At 39.3% G+C, this 21,913-nt stretch overlaps 2 protein-coding genes and 1 long non-coding RNA gene across 4 annotated transcripts in view; 1 reads left to right on the forward strand and 2 right to left on the reverse strand.

Moving 5' to 3' along the window:
- The window catches only part of LOC135796733 (26S proteasome non-ATPase regulatory subunit 1-like), a 98,487-nt gene extending 85,011 nt beyond the window's left edge, over positions 1-13,476 (reverse strand). For both annotated transcript variants that reach the window (XM_065308863.1, XM_065308862.1), the window contains exons 1-6: positions 13,389-13,476; positions 13,050-13,337; positions 11,745-12,805; positions 11,485-11,673; positions 10,863-11,078; positions 9,638-9,702 (exon numbers count right to left, since the gene is read on the reverse strand). In XM_065308863.1, the coding sequence (XP_065164935.1) occupies positions 9,638-9,702; positions 10,863-11,078; positions 11,485-11,673; positions 11,745-12,805; positions 13,050-13,337; positions 13,389-13,416 (1,847 nt within the window). In that variant the 5' untranslated portion in view covers positions 13,417-13,476. The remainder of the gene's footprint in view (positions 1-9,637; positions 9,703-10,862; positions 11,079-11,484; positions 11,674-11,744; positions 12,806-13,049; positions 13,338-13,388) is intronic.
- On the forward strand, positions 11,070-11,726 carry LOC135796739 (uncharacterized). The gene is made up of 2 exons (XR_010549394.1): positions 11,070-11,381; positions 11,487-11,726. It is a non-coding gene; the product is annotated as an uncharacterized lncRNA (long non-coding RNA).
- A 12-nt stretch (positions 13,477-13,488) lies between the features above and the next one.
- On the reverse strand, positions 13,489-14,435 carry LOC135796740 (uncharacterized). The gene is made up of 4 exons (XM_065308868.1): positions 14,293-14,435; positions 14,066-14,237; positions 13,841-14,007; positions 13,489-13,786 (listed from the first exon to the last, which is right to left on the reverse strand). Exons 2-4 carry the CDS (start codon positions 14,168-14,170, stop codon positions 13,579-13,581), a joined length of 480 nt encoding a protein of 159 aa, XP_065164940.1. The 5' UTR covers positions 14,171-14,237; positions 14,293-14,435; the 3' UTR covers positions 13,489-13,578.
- Positions 14,436-21,913: the final 7,478 nt, after the last annotated feature.

The raw sequence follows: 21,913 nt of genomic DNA on the forward strand, positions 1-21,913 counted from the left end.
AAACTTTAGCAATATCGCCGATTCGTGCTCAACGCACGCGCCTCCGACCATCCCCATGCACCATTTTACACCCTCCAATTTTCCTCGCGTAATATTCAGTGATTTATAATTTTAAACCAACGCAATTGCTCGCTTTCATGCTCGGCCGCGCTTTCATATTTTCTAATCTGTGCACATTTGCCATTTTGCACGCGTTTTAATGCTCGGATGCATCCCCTAATGCGACATTAGTTTTAATAAGGCGACATGGCGACATTATTATCGCGATTATCCCCCGACGAGCGAGGCGCATGGTCGAGTGGTTTTATCGCTTTCGGTGCGAGTGAAAAATTCGCAATGAAAGAACGAAAAACGGACGCGGCGACGCCGACAAGAGCGACAGTTACGTTTCATTTGTCTCGAGAATTTCCCCGAGCCCTTCAACCAGTTTCGGTGCATTTCGATCATTCATTCGCTTTTTCCACTCCAAGCGAAAATTTCACTCAGCGGGCAATAAGTTCTACTAGTCCTCTGCGTCCATTTATTTTCCTTTAGTTCTACTTTATTTTGGTCCGAAAATCAAGCACAATTGTCGTCTAAAAATGTATAATTAAATAAAATTTTCTACTTCCACCTATAAAGCGCCAGTTTATCCACGGTTTTTAGACACAAAAAGTGGTACTTTATACACGGACGGCCAAGTCGTACATAATATTCATTATGTACTTGCATTATGCACGGGACGGAGCAAGCGCCTGCGCATTTGCCTACGGAGCAGCAAAAGGCGGTATGAAATACCATGCGACGTCAGTCAAACACGTCAAAACAGGCGCTGCTGCTGCTCGTAATGGAGGGGCACGATATGAACCGAAGCGTTACATGAGCCGGCGCGCGGCATGGCACTTATAACCTTACAGTTTGTATAAATGTGCAAGCAAAATATTTAAAACACAAAAGTTGAAATACAAAAACCGCAACGTGGAACTATAGTGAAAGTGGAAAAAATAGCGTAAGCACCTCGTGGCTAAATGTTGTAATGCCCTTGTTTAGCCACTTGTTACTGAATATACTATTAAAAATTTGAATCCTATTCCCGAGTAAATTTATGCGAGTATAATATACGTGACCAGATTGACACCCCGATACAGAGTTTGATGTCGCTGATATTACTCCTCGTTTAAACGTCGCCCGCGTTCATTAATTACACGCGAAAATGGAAAATCGCATAGGACCTCGCGCCGTGTCATCGGCTCGGGCGTCAGGATCGCGTCGTACATACTAATTGCTAATAGCGGTAATGGCTGCGACAGCTCGCCGACGCTGAATAATGGCGTTCACACACTCTTGCTTCTCCTTTGCGTCCTTGTGCTCGAGATAAAATGTTTCCAGTCTGCATTAGTTTGCACTGCATTAATTTTCACTCTGCTCGGTTAATCATCCGCGAAGTTCATCAGGATAACACTAAATTAAATTGTAGAATAAATAAATGAATATTACCTATACCAGTTTTATTTTAATGCGTAAATAAAATAAATGAAATTAAACTCGGTGGACGATGTAGTAAACGAGTAATAAACTGTACGTCGTAAACCTGCATTTCTGCATTCCGGGTGCAAGTGGAAAACGCAACTCAATTTGGTTGATAAATTCCAGCAGGAAATCGCAGACAATTTACAGTGCACATTCATTTGCAGTCGCAAACGAGAAATCCGTTTTGGGAAATATACGGGAGAGAGGCGCGCCTTAAAACCTGCAAACCCTATCCGGGGCCCGAGAAGGTAATTTACCTCTCATTGTCTGTAAATTTTCAGCCGGGACGTTTAATGCACGCAATTTTACACCAACACATAACCTCAATTCCAAGCCCAAACGCGTGCGATGACTCCATTGTCGGTGGGAAATTTACGCGGCAAATTAACGATGCAGTAAACACACCCCTATCACTGGGGGGCGGTTAATGAAGTCATAATCGTAATGCAATCACACTCGTCGTACGTTTGTTCACACACTGATATAGATATATCTTTTGCTTGCGGTTGTGTGCATGGTTGGTTGCGTGCAGTGCGCATCAATCAAAGCTCAATGTGCATTTCAATACGCAATAATAATTATAATCACAAATACGTGGGTATGTATCAATTCGCAATGAGTAGCATTCAGGCCGGGGCGGCAACCCAGGTGAATGCCGATGTGATGTCCTGGAGGCGCAGGAGGACTAGCGCCTACGCGCAGATTTCCCATCAGGCGTCCCCGCGATATCGAATTTCCCTGGAGGTGGATATTATGTTAATAATTCAATTTGGTTCTTCAACAAAAATTTTAATAATCTGTATCAATATACAGCAAATTAAAAAAAAAGAATAAAAATAGAATTTCGTAGAAAACTTGTTTAAAAATATAAATTCTTGAGTTTTTTAAAGCTTTTTAACTTTCCGTCACCATCTGGCATTTACTGCGCACTTATCTTACACTAGACTGAACTCTGCAACACATTTTTAATCTTTTCGCTGTTTTATTTCACGATTGTAGTTTCCACTTGCAATTTTTTTTCTCTGTGTTCTGAAAATATTCGCAAAAGTAAAATCGACTATAAAATGTCATTAATTAAAAGACTTGTTTATTGTTTGAACAATGAACAATGTCCGGTGAACAATAAAATTCAATGCGCGAATTGTGCTCGTTTGTATGATCTATTTGTTGTTTAGTTGCGCGCCCGCAAAACAAATAAAGCAGAGAAAAAAATCGACATTGTTCTCGTTCGGCGAAATAGATAACGGCCAATTTTCTGCGGCGAGGCGTTTTTTTTTCTACTCGCCGAGCAAAACAAAGCAACGCTATTGTCCCAAATGACAATCACACCGTCCGGAAATAGATATTCAACATTTCGATTGACATCCACACAATAAAAATTGCTTTAATTTGCACATCAACGATTTACAAACTGACAAGTAAAAACTAAAAAAAACTTTTTGGTTGAATTTAATTCTACCAGTTGTAGTTGTAGTTGAGATTCTAGACACTTACACGTACTTCCGGTCGGAAATATACTACTCCTACGTCGGTTACCCACGTTCAATCGTAAATTACAAAATGAGTTATATCGACATAGAGGGTCAGTCTGGGTAAGATAAATCGACTCAATTAATATCGGCTCGGTTGTCTGCATTGTTTGTTTGCCGGATTACCGGTGCGATATACATTGGGTATGCGTTTGGTCCAGTCTGGTCCAGTTCGCAGTCATTAGTTCAGTGGTGTTGGTCGACCAAGTCCGGGAATCCGTGCGTTGGCGGCCGATTCGGATTTGAAATCAATTAAAGTGAAGCTTTCGCCAGTACCACTTTTACCAACTATTTTTATCCTGCTGCTATACATCCGAGTTTCGATATTTTTTTTTTCTCGTTTTGATTTGAGTTGCAATAAACCTGAAAATTGTTTGCAAATTTGCACATTGTCATCAATTCAGCAACGAGCATTGTGATACGCATTGTTAAACGGTCGAGTTGATCGATTGTGTCGCAATGCGAATGCGGGCAGCCAGGGCAATTCAGGAAAATGATACAAATTGAACTGGCAGTGGATAAATGTGACGGTTTGTAAACAGGACCTCCGAGGCGGCTATATCTTCTATTGTTATAATTGAATAAATATGTTTAAACAGTTTCCATACAAGCAGTTTCCTATTATTAATTGTTCAAATTGTTCAATTTCAATCTGGATTCCATTTTAATTAACTACAATGTATTTTTCTCGAATTAATTATTTGGTCACAAAGAGAGATTTGAGTGATTTAAGTAATTGCAATTTATGTAAATGCAATTAGCGGAATTTCGCCGGTATACATTTCATCAATTTCAAAATTACACTCGATGCACACACATTCCACGCGAATGAAAACGAATACAAGCATTTAATGATTTGTATTAATCAAAGAGTCTAAACGCATACCAACATTGGCGAAAATATTATGCTTGTGTAATCATCACAGTGTACGTATAGATGAATTGAAATGGAAGTGATGGGCGAATGTTGGAATGTCATTGTCAAGCAAGTATTTCATTCGGCGCGACGCCCACGCACCAAAAAAAACGGGAATGAATATGTCCGTGGGGCATCAAGCGTCAGAGACATATTCAAAGCGTAATACGAATAATTGACATTTCGACGATTCATAAATGAATGTCAATTTGCAGTCATTGTTATCTATGTAAATATGCAAGCGCAAAATGCACCATTGACCCGCTTGCGAAACATAAAATCAATAGAAAATAGGGATATTAAAGACACAATATAATTAACCTCCGAGTGTTTACTCTAATCGAGGAAACAAGACAAAACAATACAAAACCGTGAGCGAAATGCACTCGTAGAGTTGAGCAACTTGTGTGAGCGCACTGCCAACTGCCAACTTCGACTCAATTTCCTGATGTTCCTGATGCTCCCCAGCAAGTGGGCAAAGTTCAGTGCAAATTCCGCCAAAAGCGCAAAAGCTCCAACAGCTCCCAACAACTTTCAACTTTGTCACCCACTTTAACATATTCGGAATTACAGAATGGCTGAGTTTCAAAAAAACGAAGTCGAAGTCAAAGATAAATTCGTGATATTTTCGGAGTGTGTAAATCTGGATCTAGAGCTTTCGCGCGTCATGCGTCATAATTTAATGCGATAATAACCCGTTCAGAAGCGAGGTCGATAGTGACACCTTGGGTCTGAAGTTGTTGGCTGGGCTTAGAGGGTGTCGCAAGGGACGAGCGATCGTAATGCTCATGTAATGTTGCTTTAATGCTTGCTGGAGGGATGAGGTTGATAGCAGCGGCGCGCGTCAAGCAGTTACGTGGGTTACGACGTGTTGCGACAAGTAAGTAGCCAACACACACACACACATCCACCTCAATCCGGAAGATATTGTGAACGCTGGAACAAAGACAGTGCATCTTGGCGGCTGCTTCGACTCGAGAGAATTACGATCGTCATAAAGTGCCAGCTTTCAACAAACACACATAAAACTGCGAAAATCAAGCCGGAGTCAAGAAATTTTCTAGTTTCACTTTTTCTTCATACAAAAGTTGTCACATCTATATATCTACATTCCCATTTGTTACGTCTCGAGTCGTTGGTTCCCGCTTTGTTCCACGTCGCAATAAAGTTACATCATTTGAACATGAGGAGAGGATAGTCTCGCATTCGGGATGCAAACGAATAGCGCGCGCGGAGAAGCATCGAGAAGAAGCAGCTAGTTAACTTGTCAACTGCACGAATATTTACATTCGCTCGCCATGTGCGCCCTCTCGCAATTCCCTATTCAGTTATTCCAGTTCCCGTGAAGCTGATACCTCTATTCCGGCTTGAAAAAACAACCAGACTATTGAAAAAACTATCAAAAACAGACCAGACTGCAAGCAAAGTTATCTTAAATCATCTTATCATAACCAAACTTAATGAGTGCACCATTTACTTAACCTTTATTCGCCAGAATAACAGAATAGAGCAGGAGAGCACTCAGTATGTGTGGAATCAGTCAAGAAAAACTGAAACAATAGAAATGTAGGATTTCGTAGTCGACAGTCAGACAAAGGGGAGATGTTGAATGTGAATGTAAATGTGAATGTGAATAAGTCCACATAAGTACAAACAGCAACACATGACTTTGGAGGTTAGACTGAGTAGAGACAACCTGAGAGAGAATAGTTTAGTTAATGATCATGCGGTTTCTAAACACCCCATTCAAATGGTTATCCTATTAACCTTCAACATCTTGTTTGACTTAAAAATTAACAGCGATTGATTTAGCTACAGGCTACACGTGTGGTTCATTCAAATCTCTAGTGTCCTGTAGCGTAAACAAGTAGTCCTTGGTGTTGGCGACAACTAATTATCAGCAACTAGTGAGGAAGATGCCACGTGGCATCCAAGCACGTCATTGAAGGTCAGTCGGCGGCTCGTGTTTCAGTCAACAAGCTGCTTGATCTAAATAAATAAATACGTATTTGCCTAGTTGGTGCTCGAGGTAAACAACTAAATTATGGCTGAAATCCCAGTTGTTGCTTTGGGATAATTCCAAAGGGACTCGGCAAGGAGGTGTCATAATTATTGCAACCATAATATTACTACTATAGTGTCACAGTTTAAAAGGACATTACACTAGGGTGCAATAAACTGCAACTAATAATGAAACATTACTAAGTTTTGCAAATCAAAAAAAAAAGGTAAAACTTTGACAACAAAGTTTTAAACGCCTAAAACACACACAACAACTAATCATAGTGTTGGGATACGATGAAAACTTCGAGGAATTTCATTTTCGTGACTACACAGATTACATTTCAGCACTATACTTGGATGGAAAAGTTTGTGGGCTGATGTGGGCTGATGGTTTGCGTGTAAGATATGGGCGGGTACCACAACAGCTTAATAGGCCTTTCAAATACCACAAACTAAAATAGTTTCTTGGTTTAGATTTGATTGCGTTTAAAAGCGCCGCTAGATGTGTCAAAATTACACTGGAATGTTCCCAATTCAATTACTGGATTACAGAATTCTGAATTTGACTTGGGAAAAATGGCGGCGAGTGGAAATTTTTAATTAAATTTACTTTTGTAATAGAAGCCATTAAATCAAGGCGATGCATACTCGTACACCAAACGATTTTATTCCACCTAGCAGCACACGCGAAATTAAATCTGGTTTTAATCCGCTGAACGCGGACGCTGAAAAAAAACAACAACGTACAACATGCAATTATATCATTTGCCGGCTTTGACATTGCTCATCCCCTGCAATGTTTGTATCTACGTTGGAATCAAACACGGAGTTATACTTCCACAATCAGATGATTGCGTTATTTATTTAATGCTTAAGCTAAATTTAGCAGTATAAATGCGCGAATTCACCAAAGAGATAAACCGACAATGCCGTGACTTAAAATATTATTTTGCGTACACATCGCGTGCGGCGTCTTCTTTTCGGGGCTCGCTTTATATCCTTCAATAGATGAGAGCCCAGGAGGAAGCGGCGGGTACGTGCGTTGCGGATAGATTGAATCAGATAAATCTGGGCGTAAATATATTCCTACATGCATACACGCGCCGAACAGAAATGGTGCAAACGCGTTTGCGAGCTTTCGCATTTTGCGCATACATGAATAACAACCGTGCGCCGCTCAGACACGCAATGCACCCACCCGCCGATCGGAAAACCACTTCGACCCACCAGCAGCTACCAGCCGGTGGTGATTCAATACGCAAAATTGCAAAACGCAAAACGCCAACTGAAAGCATTCACTTTGACGACGCCTACGATTCAACTTCAATGGACCAGCTATAAAGAGTTATGACATACATAAGGGTTAACTGAAAATAAACACCCTGTATATTTACCCTCTCATCGACATTCAAAACCCATGAATATGAATAGCATTGAAATAGAAGCACGTTTGAAACCCATCTTCTAAGAACTATCTATATATATATATTGACCCGCGTCCATTAGTCACAAGTCGCCTAAAGTACCGACAATAATGCATTAATATTGCAATCAAATTTTCGTTTTAATAGATTAAACTCGTTAAAATGCCAAGCAACAATCGTAAAATATTATTTCACCGCATTTTGGGATATTAAAGTACTTAACAAATTTAATCTACAAAGAACATAATTAATCACTAAAATAATCAACTCATTATTTGCTACGAGTATTAAAATTTCAACTGTGAGGGGATTGAAATTGTATAATGATCGAAATTGCTTCCGACAGACACGAGTATAAATTAATTCGATTATTAATCGAATCCAAGTTTGCGCCAACATCAACAGCGATTGTTTTGATACGCGCGCGGCCGGTAAACGTTGCAAGATATTAATTTTGGGCTTCAGATATCGGCCGCAGCCATGCCAGCCAGATGCGATGGTTGTCAATGCTGTCAAATTGCACGTAATTTATCGGGCATTAATCACGTGATAATTTGAATTTGTGGAACAATATCTACAAGCACACTTCTCAACTATCAACTATCGATTATATCAGTATCTATCAATTTCCTGCGAATTTCTGCGAGTTTAAATTTACGTTTTAAATTGCTTATCTTAAGTCCAGCGCCGAGTTGGCAACTTGTTTCAACTTGCAGCCAAGTCGATTTGCAGGCAAACAATAATCCCGCGAGCGGATTGTTCGCGTAAAACTTGAGCCTCGACAAACTTGCAAAACGCAAATTAATAATTCCCGCAATACCTCGCTCGACGCCGCGTCGCGCCTCCGCAAACTTCCCCCAAAACGGTGAATAATGTACGTAGGCATCACCAGGATGAATAACTTTGATATGAAAACAATAAAATTTGCATGATGCGGAATCGTCCTGGAAACGTCCCAGACAATTATGGCACTCAGAGCGCTTTAATTGAATTTCAAATTTATCACAATAGGTGAGTGATATCGCCTGGAATACCAAATATTATTTACTTCAGTATTTATTTAACCCTAGAGTAAGTGCAGCACAAAGCTTTTTGTCATTTTCAATCTGTACACGTATAGGACTAGGTCCTTGCTGGTTTCGGGACTTGCGGCACTAAATATTTCAGATGCTTTTTGCAAAGACAAGTACAAAGAGACCAAAAGAGCAAACAGGAAAGTTTAGCCACGTTGGAAAATTGACAACGTCGACTTTCAGACAGCACCAGCAGCGGTAGCGTTAATTAATTATACATCAACCGCCGCAAACCGTTCGCAAAACAAATCGATTGTGTCCCTGGGTCGCAGTATTGTGATCGTATGTGACGTGTGACCAGAACAAAACTGAATTATTAACATTTAAAGTGCAACTAAAAATAAATCCCGCGCAAATCACAAATTTGCTAAACTATCTAAATAGGCATGATGGCTGTTGGTGAAAATCACTCAAATTATTAAATGAGGTATTTTTGTGCTTGCTTTTACCTGCGAATTCCGAATTATGTAAATATAATGATGATTGAATATCCAAACCAACATTTATCCTTATTTTACGTCCAGTAATTTCTATTTTTGCAATAAACATTTTATTTTTGGCCAAAAAACTTCTTTTAAAGTTTTATTAAAATTGGATTTTAGCGTAAAAACTCCACAAATAAACCAACTTATAATATGATGCATTTATAATATAAAAATGCATCACAAAATCTGTTGGTAAGCGCATAACTCAACAATGCCTAGACCAATTTGGCCAATTCTTTTTTTTTAATGTTCGTTAAAGTCCAAGGATGGTTTCTACGGCAAGAAAAATTTGAATAATTGCCGGGAAACCATTAAAGACAGCCCTTTTCTATAAGATAAAAGTTGGCATTGAGATTCAATCATAGTTATAGTTAAATAGTTGAATCCTAAATGGCGCACTGAAGTGCATTATTAGCAATTCTTTTTATAATTAATTTCTTTAAAATAAAATTGCGAGTCTTATTGATAGAATTGGCATATACTATATCTAGAACAAGAAAGTAAAAATGAATTACATTTTTATTAAACACAACCAGTACGAATTCGCGGGCAAAAGCTAGTTAAATAAAAATATATTTTTTCTGGTATTACGATTTTTCAAAAACATCCATCATGCCGATTCACATACAGAATCAAATAAATTGCGTTTGTTCTTGTTTTAAAATTAGTTCAACCAAAATAGATTTTTGTCACTCACCTGAAGAGCAGAAACCCAATCGCGATAACAGCTGCCCGTCGCACGTCGTCATTGACGTCCGAAACCTGCAACAGCAAAACGCACATCGTCACTCTGCATGCGAGTAGAGGTACACCACACCCACACACACATGTGTGTTTCATTGCCGTTCCGAAAGCGGCGCCGGGCTTTGTAAGTTCCGGAGGAATAGCTGCAAGCACGCAATTACGCAGCGTTTGCGTTGCGTTTACATCGAGCACAATATCCCAATGGATGCTGTGTTGACGGGCGGCAACACAAAACACCCCTTGCTCTCCGTCAAACCAACACGCTCGATTATAAACACGTTGGATCCATTTAAACACGCGCGCTGCATATTGTTGCTCTCGGCTTCTTTGTGCGGCACAAATGGTAACAAAATGGCGGCTCGAAAGCCGCCAAAAATTCTCTGGTCAGGCTCCCAACGTGTGTTATGGTAATTTTCAAAGCAAGGGCGCTATTTCACTAAAGTTGCAAGTGTTAAGTGTGTCTTTAACCAGTTTATCAACTCTAACAATAACGCGCGGGCGCGCAAATTAAATCCGAACATTGTCTGAATTCACTCAACTTTGCGTGTTTTACTTGGCGCGCCAAAAGCGGAGATAACTTTCGAGCGCCAAATAATGTCGTCGAGAGCTTTCAGGCCCGTTCCAATTAAACTCCGATGTCAACCCGCAGTGAATGTACAAACAAATGAACGAACAAGAACAAAGTGTGTTGAAATATTAAACCAACATCTTTTGTGCGAATTAATCGCAAGGGAGAAGGGGAAGGGCGATATTCAAAGAAAAATTAAGAGTCTATCTTCCTGATGACTTCTGTGAGGAAAAAAATGGAGCTCATTTGGTTCGGATTCATTTAAACTTAATTAAAAGTCAAGTAAAGTACTTGCAATGAGTGCGAATGTTTGCAACTTCTCAATTACACCTGACTATTAAAATACTTGCCGAGGTGTATAGAAAAAAACCTCCAGCCAGATTGCAACTTGCGTCGGCGTTTGGTTTCTACGTCACGAACATCACAGTAGTAAACAAAAACTTTCGCCAACAGCAAACGCGTCAGGCGATTCTAATTAAAATTGTTTACAAGCACTCTCCAGCACCCAACAAATCACTTCAAATGCAATAGCATTACGTATTTTTATTGCCCTCGCAACAAGTTGATTAATTGCGAAAAGTTTCCAAAGTATAAAAATAAAATAACTTACCGCAAAGTGTAAAAGTTTCCTTATCGCGATTGAATTGCCAGATCCGGCGTAAGCCATCGCGATGGTGTGCATTGCAGAGCGTCGCAGAATCGGGTCCTTATCAGTCATCAATCGAGCGATTAAACTATCCGCTTCTTCAAGCCGTGCGAACATGGTGAAAGCCAAAGCCAAGGCTAAACCACGCAGGATTTTTTCATGCTGGCTTTCTTGTGCGTACTGCAAACAAAAAACAAAGCCGGGAATTAGCGGCGTGAACATTTCCATTTGAGGAGTCAGAATCAGCCGGTTTAGTTATGATTAATAGCAGGTTACAACGCAGTGTCATTTACGACGCGCACGCTAGGAAGGGGTGTGAAAATTGTCGAGAGCGTGCGGAATGAAGTTGAGGAGATAATTACTGGTGACGTGTCAAACGCCCTCGTCTGGTTTGATGAGAGAAAAAAAGCGGCACGTCAACAAGGCAAACCAGAAACAACATACAAAGTCATTCAAGCAGAACCCAAGTACAAAACATTTGAGGTTAGTTAATATTCTGCAACACTCTGTGTTTTTTCTGTCATTCCACAAGCACACATCCATCTTCATCACATATTTTAAAACGTAAACATTATTTTATACTCACAGCAACTAAATCGTCGATGGCAACCTGATTTGCTGACCCGAGAATGACCAAACCCATTGCGATGCCGGCGGCCTCGCCGACGACAGCGTCGTCTTCGAAAAGTCGATCACGAAGCAAAGAGAAAACCTCCTCGTTGCACGTGCCCATCGCGGCCAATCCCAACCCGAGGCAACCGCCGTGTTTGATGTTCTACAAAATTACATTTTGTTTCAATTCCGAGTCAATAAACCACGAAATATTTTCATGTGTCTCCGACTTACCGAATTTGTTTCGGTCGTTGGTTCTTTCAATTGCTGTATTAGATAAGGCACAATCTTTTCTCCATGGTTAGCATGAATCAATCCCAAAGCATACAGGGCACCTGATTCTGTATAACCAGCACTTCCAGCTTCCTTCGGGAGATAAGTCTCCATAAAATTCAATGCGTTCTGTTCGTGACCTCTGTGTATAACCCCCAATGAAGAAACAGCAACCATTTTAGACCAATTTGTGGCCTTTGATAACCATTCGAGATTTTCTCGTAAAAAGAAATCACTTGTGGTCCCTGCATTCATAAAACCATTCGCGATGATAACAGCCGTTTGACATATACTTGCTCTGACTGATTCCTTGGTATGCTTCAGGATCAAATAGTCCACTTTATTAGTCCTGATGAGGAACTGTGAGTGTAATAATATAGGAACATCTCCACCAAGGATTGTCTTTAGTTTGTTGACATTCTGCTTGTAATTATTCGAGTCCGACATGCTAATCACACTCTGAAGATTGAGTTGATCTTCAGAATCACTCGTAGTCAATTCGGCTTGTGTTTGAGTATTCTCCAATGCGTCAATGATCAACTTGAGAAACTCCTGTGTAGCAGCGTCGTACAAATCAAACGCAATCTGATAAGCAGTCAGTTGATCTTCGAGATCACCGTCGATTAATCGGCCGAGGATTTGAGCGACACTATCGGAATCAGCGAGGAAGGTCAAGCATTGACACATGTTTACATAATCGGGCACATCCAGAGTACGATAAAGGTTTACCATAAGGCGTAGGATTTTACTACGAAAGCCTCGATGTTGGATATGGGTCATTGTTACTTGGTAGCCATATTTTAATGTTTCTTGTATGTCGTTGGATCGGGTAATAGCAGCTTCGAAAATGTCCAATCTACGTGTTTCTAATGCGATGCCTATGGCTTGATGGTATTGATGCTCGCAAAGACATCGTTCGAACATTCGATTGACGATGGATTCTAAGCGTGGGTCAGCTTCAATGGTTTCCTCTCGGTCGAATAAAGCTTGTCGCATTTGGGTGTATTGATCAATGCATTTTGCTGTTTGGAAAAAATGGAGTTAATTAATTGAAAAAGTCCAGCGAATCAATTTGGTAATGAAATGTCAATATTATTTTTCGCAAACCAGCTAATTAATTACTTCCTAGCAAATATTTGAGTTTTGCTAACTAAAATTCAACTCTTTTATTAACATTCTTAATAGTACTGCCATCTATATGTGAAGTAGTCAAGTTATTTGAACAAAAATCATATTATAGCTGAATATACAGAGATTCCTGCTTACCTATTAATGTTTCTACATATTGACTTGAAGAATTCACTCGAAAGAGGTCGCCAGCTCCTAGAGCATAGCTCAAAGAGTCATCATAAGATCCTAAATGGAAGTAAACTTTACTTGCGACCAAAGCAGCTAATTCGCGTTGCTGAAAAACTTGATCTTCATGCAGAATCTCTATTTTCTCAATTGATTCTGATATTTCAGGCCAAAACTCATCCACAATGTTATCCAGGCGTTGGAGGGCAAAAGTTTTAATCTCATGACGTGGTTCCTCCAACAAGGAGATAAACGCAGCTAAAAATAGTTAATTAGCAATTATTAAACAATATAAACAAGAAAAATTACCCGCTGAAGTTAACTTCACTTCTCCCATATTTTAGTTTAAAATTTTTTGAGGTTTTAGGATAATTGACTTATGGAATTTTGTTAATTTTAATGCCAACTGTGATTTATAACAATTTATTAAAATGTACTAAAATTCTCAAATATTTGGCTACATATTCAGAAAAACCTTAATTTTGTTAATGTTTAACATTTAATCTACAAGTTTGTATAATATTTTAACAGCTTTCGTGTGTTCCTGAATGTTGGGAATGTTAAATTCTGGTTTCGTTTTGCCTAAAACATCGTAATCAACGCTGAAATAATCTTGAAAACCAGCTTTGTAGGCTTGTTTCTGGGAAACTATCGATGTAAAAACGGTGGTAGTAACTTTGATACCCATACTTTTACATAATGGTATCCTGAAATTAAAAAAAAAGAAATAGTAACAAATATTTTTAATAACTTTAAATTACCTGGCTTGTAATAGTTTCCATCCCAGGCCTTCTCCTCGATAATCTGGTAGTACATACAAACCCATAGCTTTCAAGCACTTGTCAACACCGAATTCTTGAAAGACATTTCTCTGGGCGTCCAGGTAAGTGAAAAACTTCAGAATAAAATTGATAAACCATCCGTCAACCTAAAATAATTTTACTTTCATTTATGTTTTTCTTTTTTCTATATTTTCGTCAAATTACTTTAATATCAGAAATTTTTTCATCAGGTGTCGATATACTTAAAACATTAAAACCCGCTAGGACTGTGTCACCTTTGTCATTTTTTGTTAAACAAACCAGACTCATTTTTCTTCGAGAAGATGCTTATGCATCACGCGCGTTTCCTGAGTGCTTATATCATCTGACAAACCATCTAAAACAAATTTAAACAATAAAAACACTGAATTACCTCAAAAGATCACAATTACTTAAATATTTTGAAACTGGTTCATCCTTTAAAAATCCAGTCACAAAATGTTCAACAATCTCATCAAACATTTCTTCAGGAGCATCTTGAATCCAATATTTTCTTCCCGGTTTTCCATTTTTGGCAGGTCCTTCAAATTCTTCGAAAATTCTCGGATAATTTCGACTTGCATTCACTGCCATTGTTATTATTACACTCGTATTTTATATATCGCAATGTAATTGTAGAGTTAATGAGTTAATGAATAGCACGAGTAATAATTGAACCGAATTTATACTGAGCACATGTGAGCGCAACGCGTCGAGTTGTCATCGTAAGTATTTGAAAGATGTTCTTAAATTAGACACACGCTCTGAAAAGCGTACATTATCTCACCGCTCAAGTGCCGAAAATAATTAAATTATCGATATGCTTGTAGCGAAGTCTGCTGTTATCAGTTTGTAAATAAGTTCTATATTTTGAATAATCACACATACCAAAGATAAGAAATATTAACAATTGAAACTTACGCTGACATCTATTGAACAGATATTGAAGATTATGCTGTGGTCTTGTTGAAATTAAAGTTGTTTGTTACGTGGCCAACAGAGGGCGCTATGTGTATTAATTTTGTAATTTTCTTCGAATTTCCATTTTTATCTCGTAAGTTAACAAAGTTCTTCCCAGCTGTGAAATGAACATAGAATTTTCAATAATACCGTCTTAATTGCATTTTGAAATCAAAAAAAATTATTAAAAGAAAAGTTTTTCATTAATTCTCCCTCGAAGAAACTTTTATAGATAACTTGGGGACGCGGATAAAAGCATAAAAGAGCATAATGCGTCGATTCGATAAATTGTTACCGAATTAGACTTGGACTTGGAGTATTAGAGAATCGTGGTGAATCGCAGCGGAAGAGGGGAATAAGAGAATAATTTGAGTTCGAACAATGCGAGGCAAAAAAAGTTTCCACGTTCGAAAAGCGATTTCGATTTCAACCAAGGGGAGAAAACAATTATGTGATAGCACTTTTGTGTTTTAGGCATCAAAAGTTTGAAAAATTTCCCGAAATTAGAAAATCCAAAAGTATGTATTTGCTAAAACCGTAAAACATAAATCGGTTGGTCAAGCGTGTGCATCAATACCGAAATCCTCCCTGAACGCTTCGTTTACGCCACCCCTTTGTCGCTGCACCCACGGCAGCACGAATAAACAAACGCGGCAGAAAAAAAGCCTTTGAGTTTTCATTTGGGCGGCGTAAACCAACATCCAACTCATCCAACCCCAAGCGTTTAGCCAGCCCAACATTTGTGTACCAAGCATACGGCCAAGTCTACTACCCTTTGGATACTGATACAAAGTTCCCTCAGTGTGAGTGTGTGTTTTGTGTGTGTCACGCGGAGGCGCAAATTTTCCGCTTGATGGAGCAATGTTACCCACATAAAGCCCACCGTCGGGAACGAAGCCCAAGAACCGAAACAACAATGCGGCCGTTATTATAAACGAGGCAGGTAAATTTTCGGCCCAATTGGGGCTGTGAAGAACGCGAATAATTGTATGCCTCCCTGGGGACCATCTTACGCGCTTCTGTTTGATGACGTCCAAGACGTGTGATCATAATCATGATCCAATAACAGATAACATTATTAGAGGTCTCATCTGACAGTGCAAACAATAAATATTTAGGTGTAAGTTGTCAATTAGCATTTTGGGGATTTTGGGGTGATCCCCGGAGGAGTCTCGGTAGCGCTCCATAGAATTTCGGGGATAATTAGAGATTACGCTAATTTGACTACCGCGCTAATTAGCAATTTCCTTAGTTAATTAATTAATTTTATATTCCAAGTTTGCTTTGCACTTTCTATCCAGTCAAGCTGTATCAAAACGAAGCGAATTGCAGTTGGGGTCTAATTCTGGGAACCGGAGGGTTTGAAGGTGTTGCAAGATTGAAAGGATATGAGCTGACTGTGTTGCAACGCAGTGCAAACTTCCTGAGTTCTTGGCAATGCAGGAACAGCTCCAAAACAAGCTCGCAACCTCCTGTTAGAGAAGGTAAATATCAATAGCAGAATGTACGATTAAACAACTTGTAGTCAACAATATATTCAGGCTGCAATATGATTGAAACCCAACCAAGTAGTTAGGTGAGTTGATGATGTGAAAAGTTACTTTTTAAGACATGCAGTGACATTTGTTCAAGATGCAAGTACAAAGAGATCGGCCAAGCGCGTAATGATCTTGGATACACATTGTTACAATCACCCGGTTCATGTAACCCCATCCCACTCAGAGGAGAAGAACGTGGACGAATACCAGCGGATATATCTGCCTTTGTTAACACGTCCGCTGCTGAAGGAACATCCTACCTAGGAACCTAGGCATTGTTCAATAACACAGTCTCGATTTCAGTCGCTCGGTGCTGGTAGACGTTGCATTCGATGGGGTTAAGGGGTGGAATCTCAACCCTATCCAGGTTTTAAGTGGAAATGGAATACAGCGAGACGGAGCGCCAGTCAAGAGTTTGGACAGAAGGGCCGAGTCTCACTGCGAGAACGCGGAAAAGCGGAAGAGGCGAATAGGAAGCGAAAGAGCATTCGGAGAGGAAATATTAGTTTTACGCTAGTTGCGCGCAACGCGCGCCCGCAACAATGTAACGACTCTGGGAAAAGCACTCTCTTCCGGGCTGGCTCGCTTGTTCATGCTTCAATTTCGGGATTTACAAAACACAAAACTGACTTGCAGTTTACAACGACGGTGGCGGCCGTACTGGCAGGCGAGACAATGTGCGATGCACCGCAGACGCCGTAAAACACAATAATGCACCGACATAATGCGCGAAATTGAATTGAAGACGAGCAAATAAAATCAACCTGGTTAGCCGAGGGATAGCCGCGCAGACCAACAAATTTAAACCGACAGTACCGAAATTACCGCCATATGGTTTAGTTCCTAGGAAACAACTTCATTGTATAGTATTGTATAGTTTAGAAACATCCACGTTTTCTTCATTGAAGTGATCGGAAAAATTCGATCAACTTATCACGCTCTAAGCATTTGTGTACACAAATTGCGCGAATCTCTTCAAAGCGGGTCTTCGGGAAAAAAAGCTGGCAATCTATAAACCTATAAAAAAAGCGCTTCCTAAGGGTGAACATCCTCACGTCTTAACATCGTGCCGCCGTGAAAAGCAAAAGGATAAGCAGATAAAAGTGGATAAAGCACACAAAAAGTGTACTGAAAAGCGTGCTCAGAACCACCTCCACAACTAGGAGTCGCAGAAAAAAAATTGTATGGAAACAGGATTCTCAAGTGTGCGAATGTGTTGGAGGTTTTTGGGGACGCTTGGGACTTTCTGCTCCTGCAATTCCTGCTGCTTTCTACTCCTTTATGGCGGCGCTGAATGAGTATGTAAAGTGTCGCGCCGCGTTGGAGGTGTACGTGATGCATTATCATCAGACCAACACTTGTCGAAGACGTCCCGGAACACGCGCGCCAAGGGTGCCGAGGGTGGTGTTGGTAGAGTAGTTGGCACGCGGTAACAGGGTAACACGATGTACTCGCGCGATGTGCGATGCATAAACCCACTTCAATATTCGCTCTTCGATTAAATCTATTCTTCCCGCGAGAGATTTCCGGACGCCGGAGGGCGTGCGCGCGCGCGTGAATATTCCATTGGGATCTTCTCGACTGCATATGAATATTATTCCTCTACCCCTTCAAGCTTTCTTACTTTATTTTTTATATATAAAAAAATGACAAAGTTTTTGGTTAAGAGTTGAATATTTTTTCCCACCCTCTAAAAAACTTGTAAAAGGAGACATATAAAGCGATTCCACCTTAATTGCTTGATGAATAATAAATGCGAGCACTTAGATTTTCATCCCTCACACCTAAAACGTTTCTTTTACGCTTCAATAAAAAATTATTAATTTTTTATCGCTGCGAAAACACTCTAAAAATTTATTTCGTAAAAATAAGTTCTTTGATAAACGACGTTGAAAACTCTTAATATTTATAGAATTGCACGACGTGTTTGTTTCGCAGCACGCTTTACACACAACTCATCGCTCGAAGGCAGCGCCTGCCCCTTGAAATGTGCTTACATTTTTGAACGCGCGCGCGGAAAATGAAAATAGAAGGCGTGGAAAGAACGCCCGGCGTGAAGAAAACACATATCGATGAAATATCTGCGCCGCGGATGATTTGTGCACTCGCGCCCTGCGATGACAAATGGCTTCTTCTTCACGTTACTGCACTAGCGTCATCTATGTGTGAGTAGTGCTCACATATCACATTGTGTCATAATACGCGCGGCGACGTGTGAAACAAATCGAAAACGTGGCCGCATACAAATGTGATTATTAGACGATATCCGATTTGATCAAAATGTAAGTAACATAAATAATAAATTATTTACGCCAAGAATTTCTGCCCACCAACGACGAATACTTAACGTAAATTAAATAAAAACGTATTGTTATTACCTTACACGCATAAATGGCATTTGAATGTCGATGATAAAATCATATGACTCAAGAACAACGTTTCTGGAAGCCAATAGATGCTTAGCGTAAGATAGCTTAACATATACTAATACGGTTGAAAAGCTTAAGAGAAGAAAATTAAATCGAATTGGAAGCAAAGCCTCCAGCGCTGAAATCTGCAATCGTGGCTGGGGAGCAAAGTGCAGTAGCCGACGAAACATGAAAGGAAAGCAAATATGACGTGAATCGCTCGCGTGCGTAAGCTGGATGCTGAGATGTGCGACAGACTTAACTTAAGTTGCAGATTGCTGCGAGGGCTTTTAGCTTGCGGACGACCGCAAGTCTGCAATTACGTCGTAGATTAGCACGAGCAAAAAATGAAGTAGGTATACCTTAAGCTAAAGAAGATAATCATATTCATGTTATTTTATGATGGCAAAATTAATGGAAAATTTGATATTCGCCGATTTTTTCAAAAAAAAACGAAACAAAAAATTTCAATTAGTGTGTTGTGACATCTGTGGACAACCAGGCTTCACCAGTTTTGTTAATATTTACAGTTTTGGCCACTAGATGGCGTAATATGTATTGGATGAATATTTAATTCTTCTATTTTGTTTAAAAGCCTCAAAAATAACATCGAAAATGTTTAGCGCTCGAATAATTAATTCTTTCTGCATTATTCCTGTTTCGCCGCGTGTGCCATAAATTACCAGGTCGTTTTATTAATGAAGCAACGGGTTCGCTGGTTGCTAGCATGGTCTTTGACTCGTTGGTCTCGAAAATCGTTCAATCTTTGTCTGCGACCTGCCTCGACTCGACGGAAATATAACAAAATAAAGTCGAATCAAAGTCGAATGCAAATGCCGAAACGCCCGAGCAAACGCGACAATACAAATGCACCTTGTCTTAGAAATCGTAATTGTAATTGAAATTTTCGATCGTGGAATAACTCAGCGCTGCCGTCGACGTCGTGAGTCATTCTTCATTCGGCGTTTAATCAAATGTTGAATTCGCTTAACGCACGACAGCTCCGACATAAACTCGCGACGACAGTCAGCGAAAAAATAAAATAAAATATTCCAACTTTTTGAAGTAGTAGGTATTTGTTTAGAAAAGTAATCCGCTTGATATGTGAGTGAGCTATTGTGCGGCGTGGAGTGGTGCGAAAGATAATGAATTTCTGAATGCGGAATTTCGAATTTAGTTGTAGAATTGTTCGGAAATTCAAAACTTGAATCGTGATAGAATGATGAAAACCCAAATGTGTGTAGATATTTAAATACACGCTGATGTGGGATGGATTTTCGAGAGGTATCAGGAAGTTTTCATCGCTCAAAGTCAAGCCCACAAAGTTGAAATCCTTCTTTGCGCAAATATTTAGACATTTCGACATCTGAACAACTTAAACAACGTTCAAGCATGGAAGCATGGAAAATAATCTGCGTGCGGCTACAAGCAGCACCAAATTCAATATTAGGTATGAAATTATTATTGTTATTATTATTGCTAAAATTTATTGTTATGAATAATTCAGAGTTTAGTTTGATTTGTTCAATTTGAGTATTGTGAGGGTTCATTAATTAAGCGCCGGGCTGGCGCGTTTATTAATTGAAACGATTAATCGAAAATTTTGATTTGCGGCCGGCAATTTAGCGCTGTCATCCTGGTGCACACGTTGTTGATATGCGCGAGCACATCGGCGGTTGACGGCGTATTAAATTTGACCGAAACGCAAAAAGTCCATTATTGTCAAATTTAATGTGTCAGGCTCTCCCAGCGGTGACATACGATAGATATCAAATACACACGTACAAGTAGCAATCAAAAAACAAGCATAAACCGCAAAAACCAGTAAATATAAAGTGCTTCATTACAATAATTGCAAAAAATACAAATTTTGGTTTGCTTTGCGTTACAAGTAGGTATATTAATATTTAAGTCTTTGTTTATTTGTCTTGGACTTGTAAAAAATAACCAAAAATAAAACAAAAATGATTTTTTTGGAGATTCTGGGTCTAAAATGTCAAAATTTTTATTGTTTTATTGTTTTGGACGCAATTTTTACATTGGTGGAAGAAAATATAATACAAAATGAATCGCAAAATCTGTTGGTAAGCGCATAACTCAACAACGCTTAGACCAATTTGGCCAATTCTTGTTTTAAAATGTTCGTTAAAGTCCAAAGATGGTTTTTACGGCGAGAAAAATTCGAATAATTGCAGAGAAAACCCTAAAGACAGCCTTTTTCTATTGGATAAAAGTTGGCATTGAGATTCAATCATAGTTATAGTTAAATAGTTGAATCCGAGATGGCGTGCTGATGTGCATTATTAGCAATTCTTTATATGCATAATTTCTTTAAAATAAAATTGCGAATTTTATTGATAGAATTGACACATACTATGTCTAGAACAAGAGAGTAAAAACAAATTACATTTTTATTAAACACTACCGGGACCAAGTCGCGGGCAAAAGCTAGTTTTTATATAAATTTTTAGCTCTTTGAAAATAATTAATTATGTGTTCATAAATAAATGCAATTGCAAATTAAAAGTAACTGTATTTTAGGCTGTATATATCGTTTTCGCAACATCTGACTGAAGTCAAAATTAAAATGTGTCGGAATGCAAGTGCCACTTTTACTTAGCAGTGAACTGGGAGAGCCTCAATTTGTTTTTCAATTGTGCATTTTCGGCGTTCCCGAGAGACGCCCTTTCATAGGACGCCATGACGCCAAGGTGCGGCTCACAATTTCGCTTGACGTTTATTAGTCGCCCCAACACGAGCAAAACGTTTATCCTCAAACAATTCCACGCTAAATGAAAATTTCCGACTTTAAACTTCACCAAACCGGCAAATTTGTAGGTTACAGTTCGAAAATAAAATCAAATTTGTACCTACTGCTACAAACACTGAAACTGTTTCCAGGCATTGTTTTAATTAAATATAAAAAGCTGCATTGTGCACCTGTACCTGAAAATACTTTACAATCGGAAAAATTACCGGATATTACTGACCACAAAGCAAACTGGTTAAAACGTGCGTTTAATTTTCAGTTAAACTCGAATTTTCCGCAAATTAAACATTGTTGATTTTGTGTTCGCCTTCTCGACTGCAGGAGCACACGCAGATAAAAGTGTAACTAATATGCAGGC

This window comes from Atheta coriaria, unplaced genomic scaffold, assembly GCF_025399875.1.
Source record: "Atheta coriaria isolate IRGN ID8LTWV9N9 unplaced genomic scaffold, Caltech_Dcor_3.1 hic_scaffold_7_pilon, whole genome shotgun sequence".
NCBI lineage: Eukaryota > Metazoa > Arthropoda > Insecta > Coleoptera > Staphylinidae > Dalotia > Dalotia coriaria.

Coding starts and splice junctions, on each gene's coding strand:
- LOC135796740 (XM_065308868.1), bottom strand. CDS start 14,170: ATGAGTCTGGTTTGTTTAACAAAAAATGACAAAGGTGACACAGTCCTA. Junction 14,008..14,065: donor AAAAAATTTCTGATATTAAA/GTAATTTGACGA, acceptor AAATTATTTTAG/GTTGACGGATGGTTTATCAA. Junction 13,787..13,840: donor TGGAAACTATTACAAGCCAG/GTAATTTAAAGT, acceptor TTTTAATTTCAG/GATACCATTATGTAAAAGTA.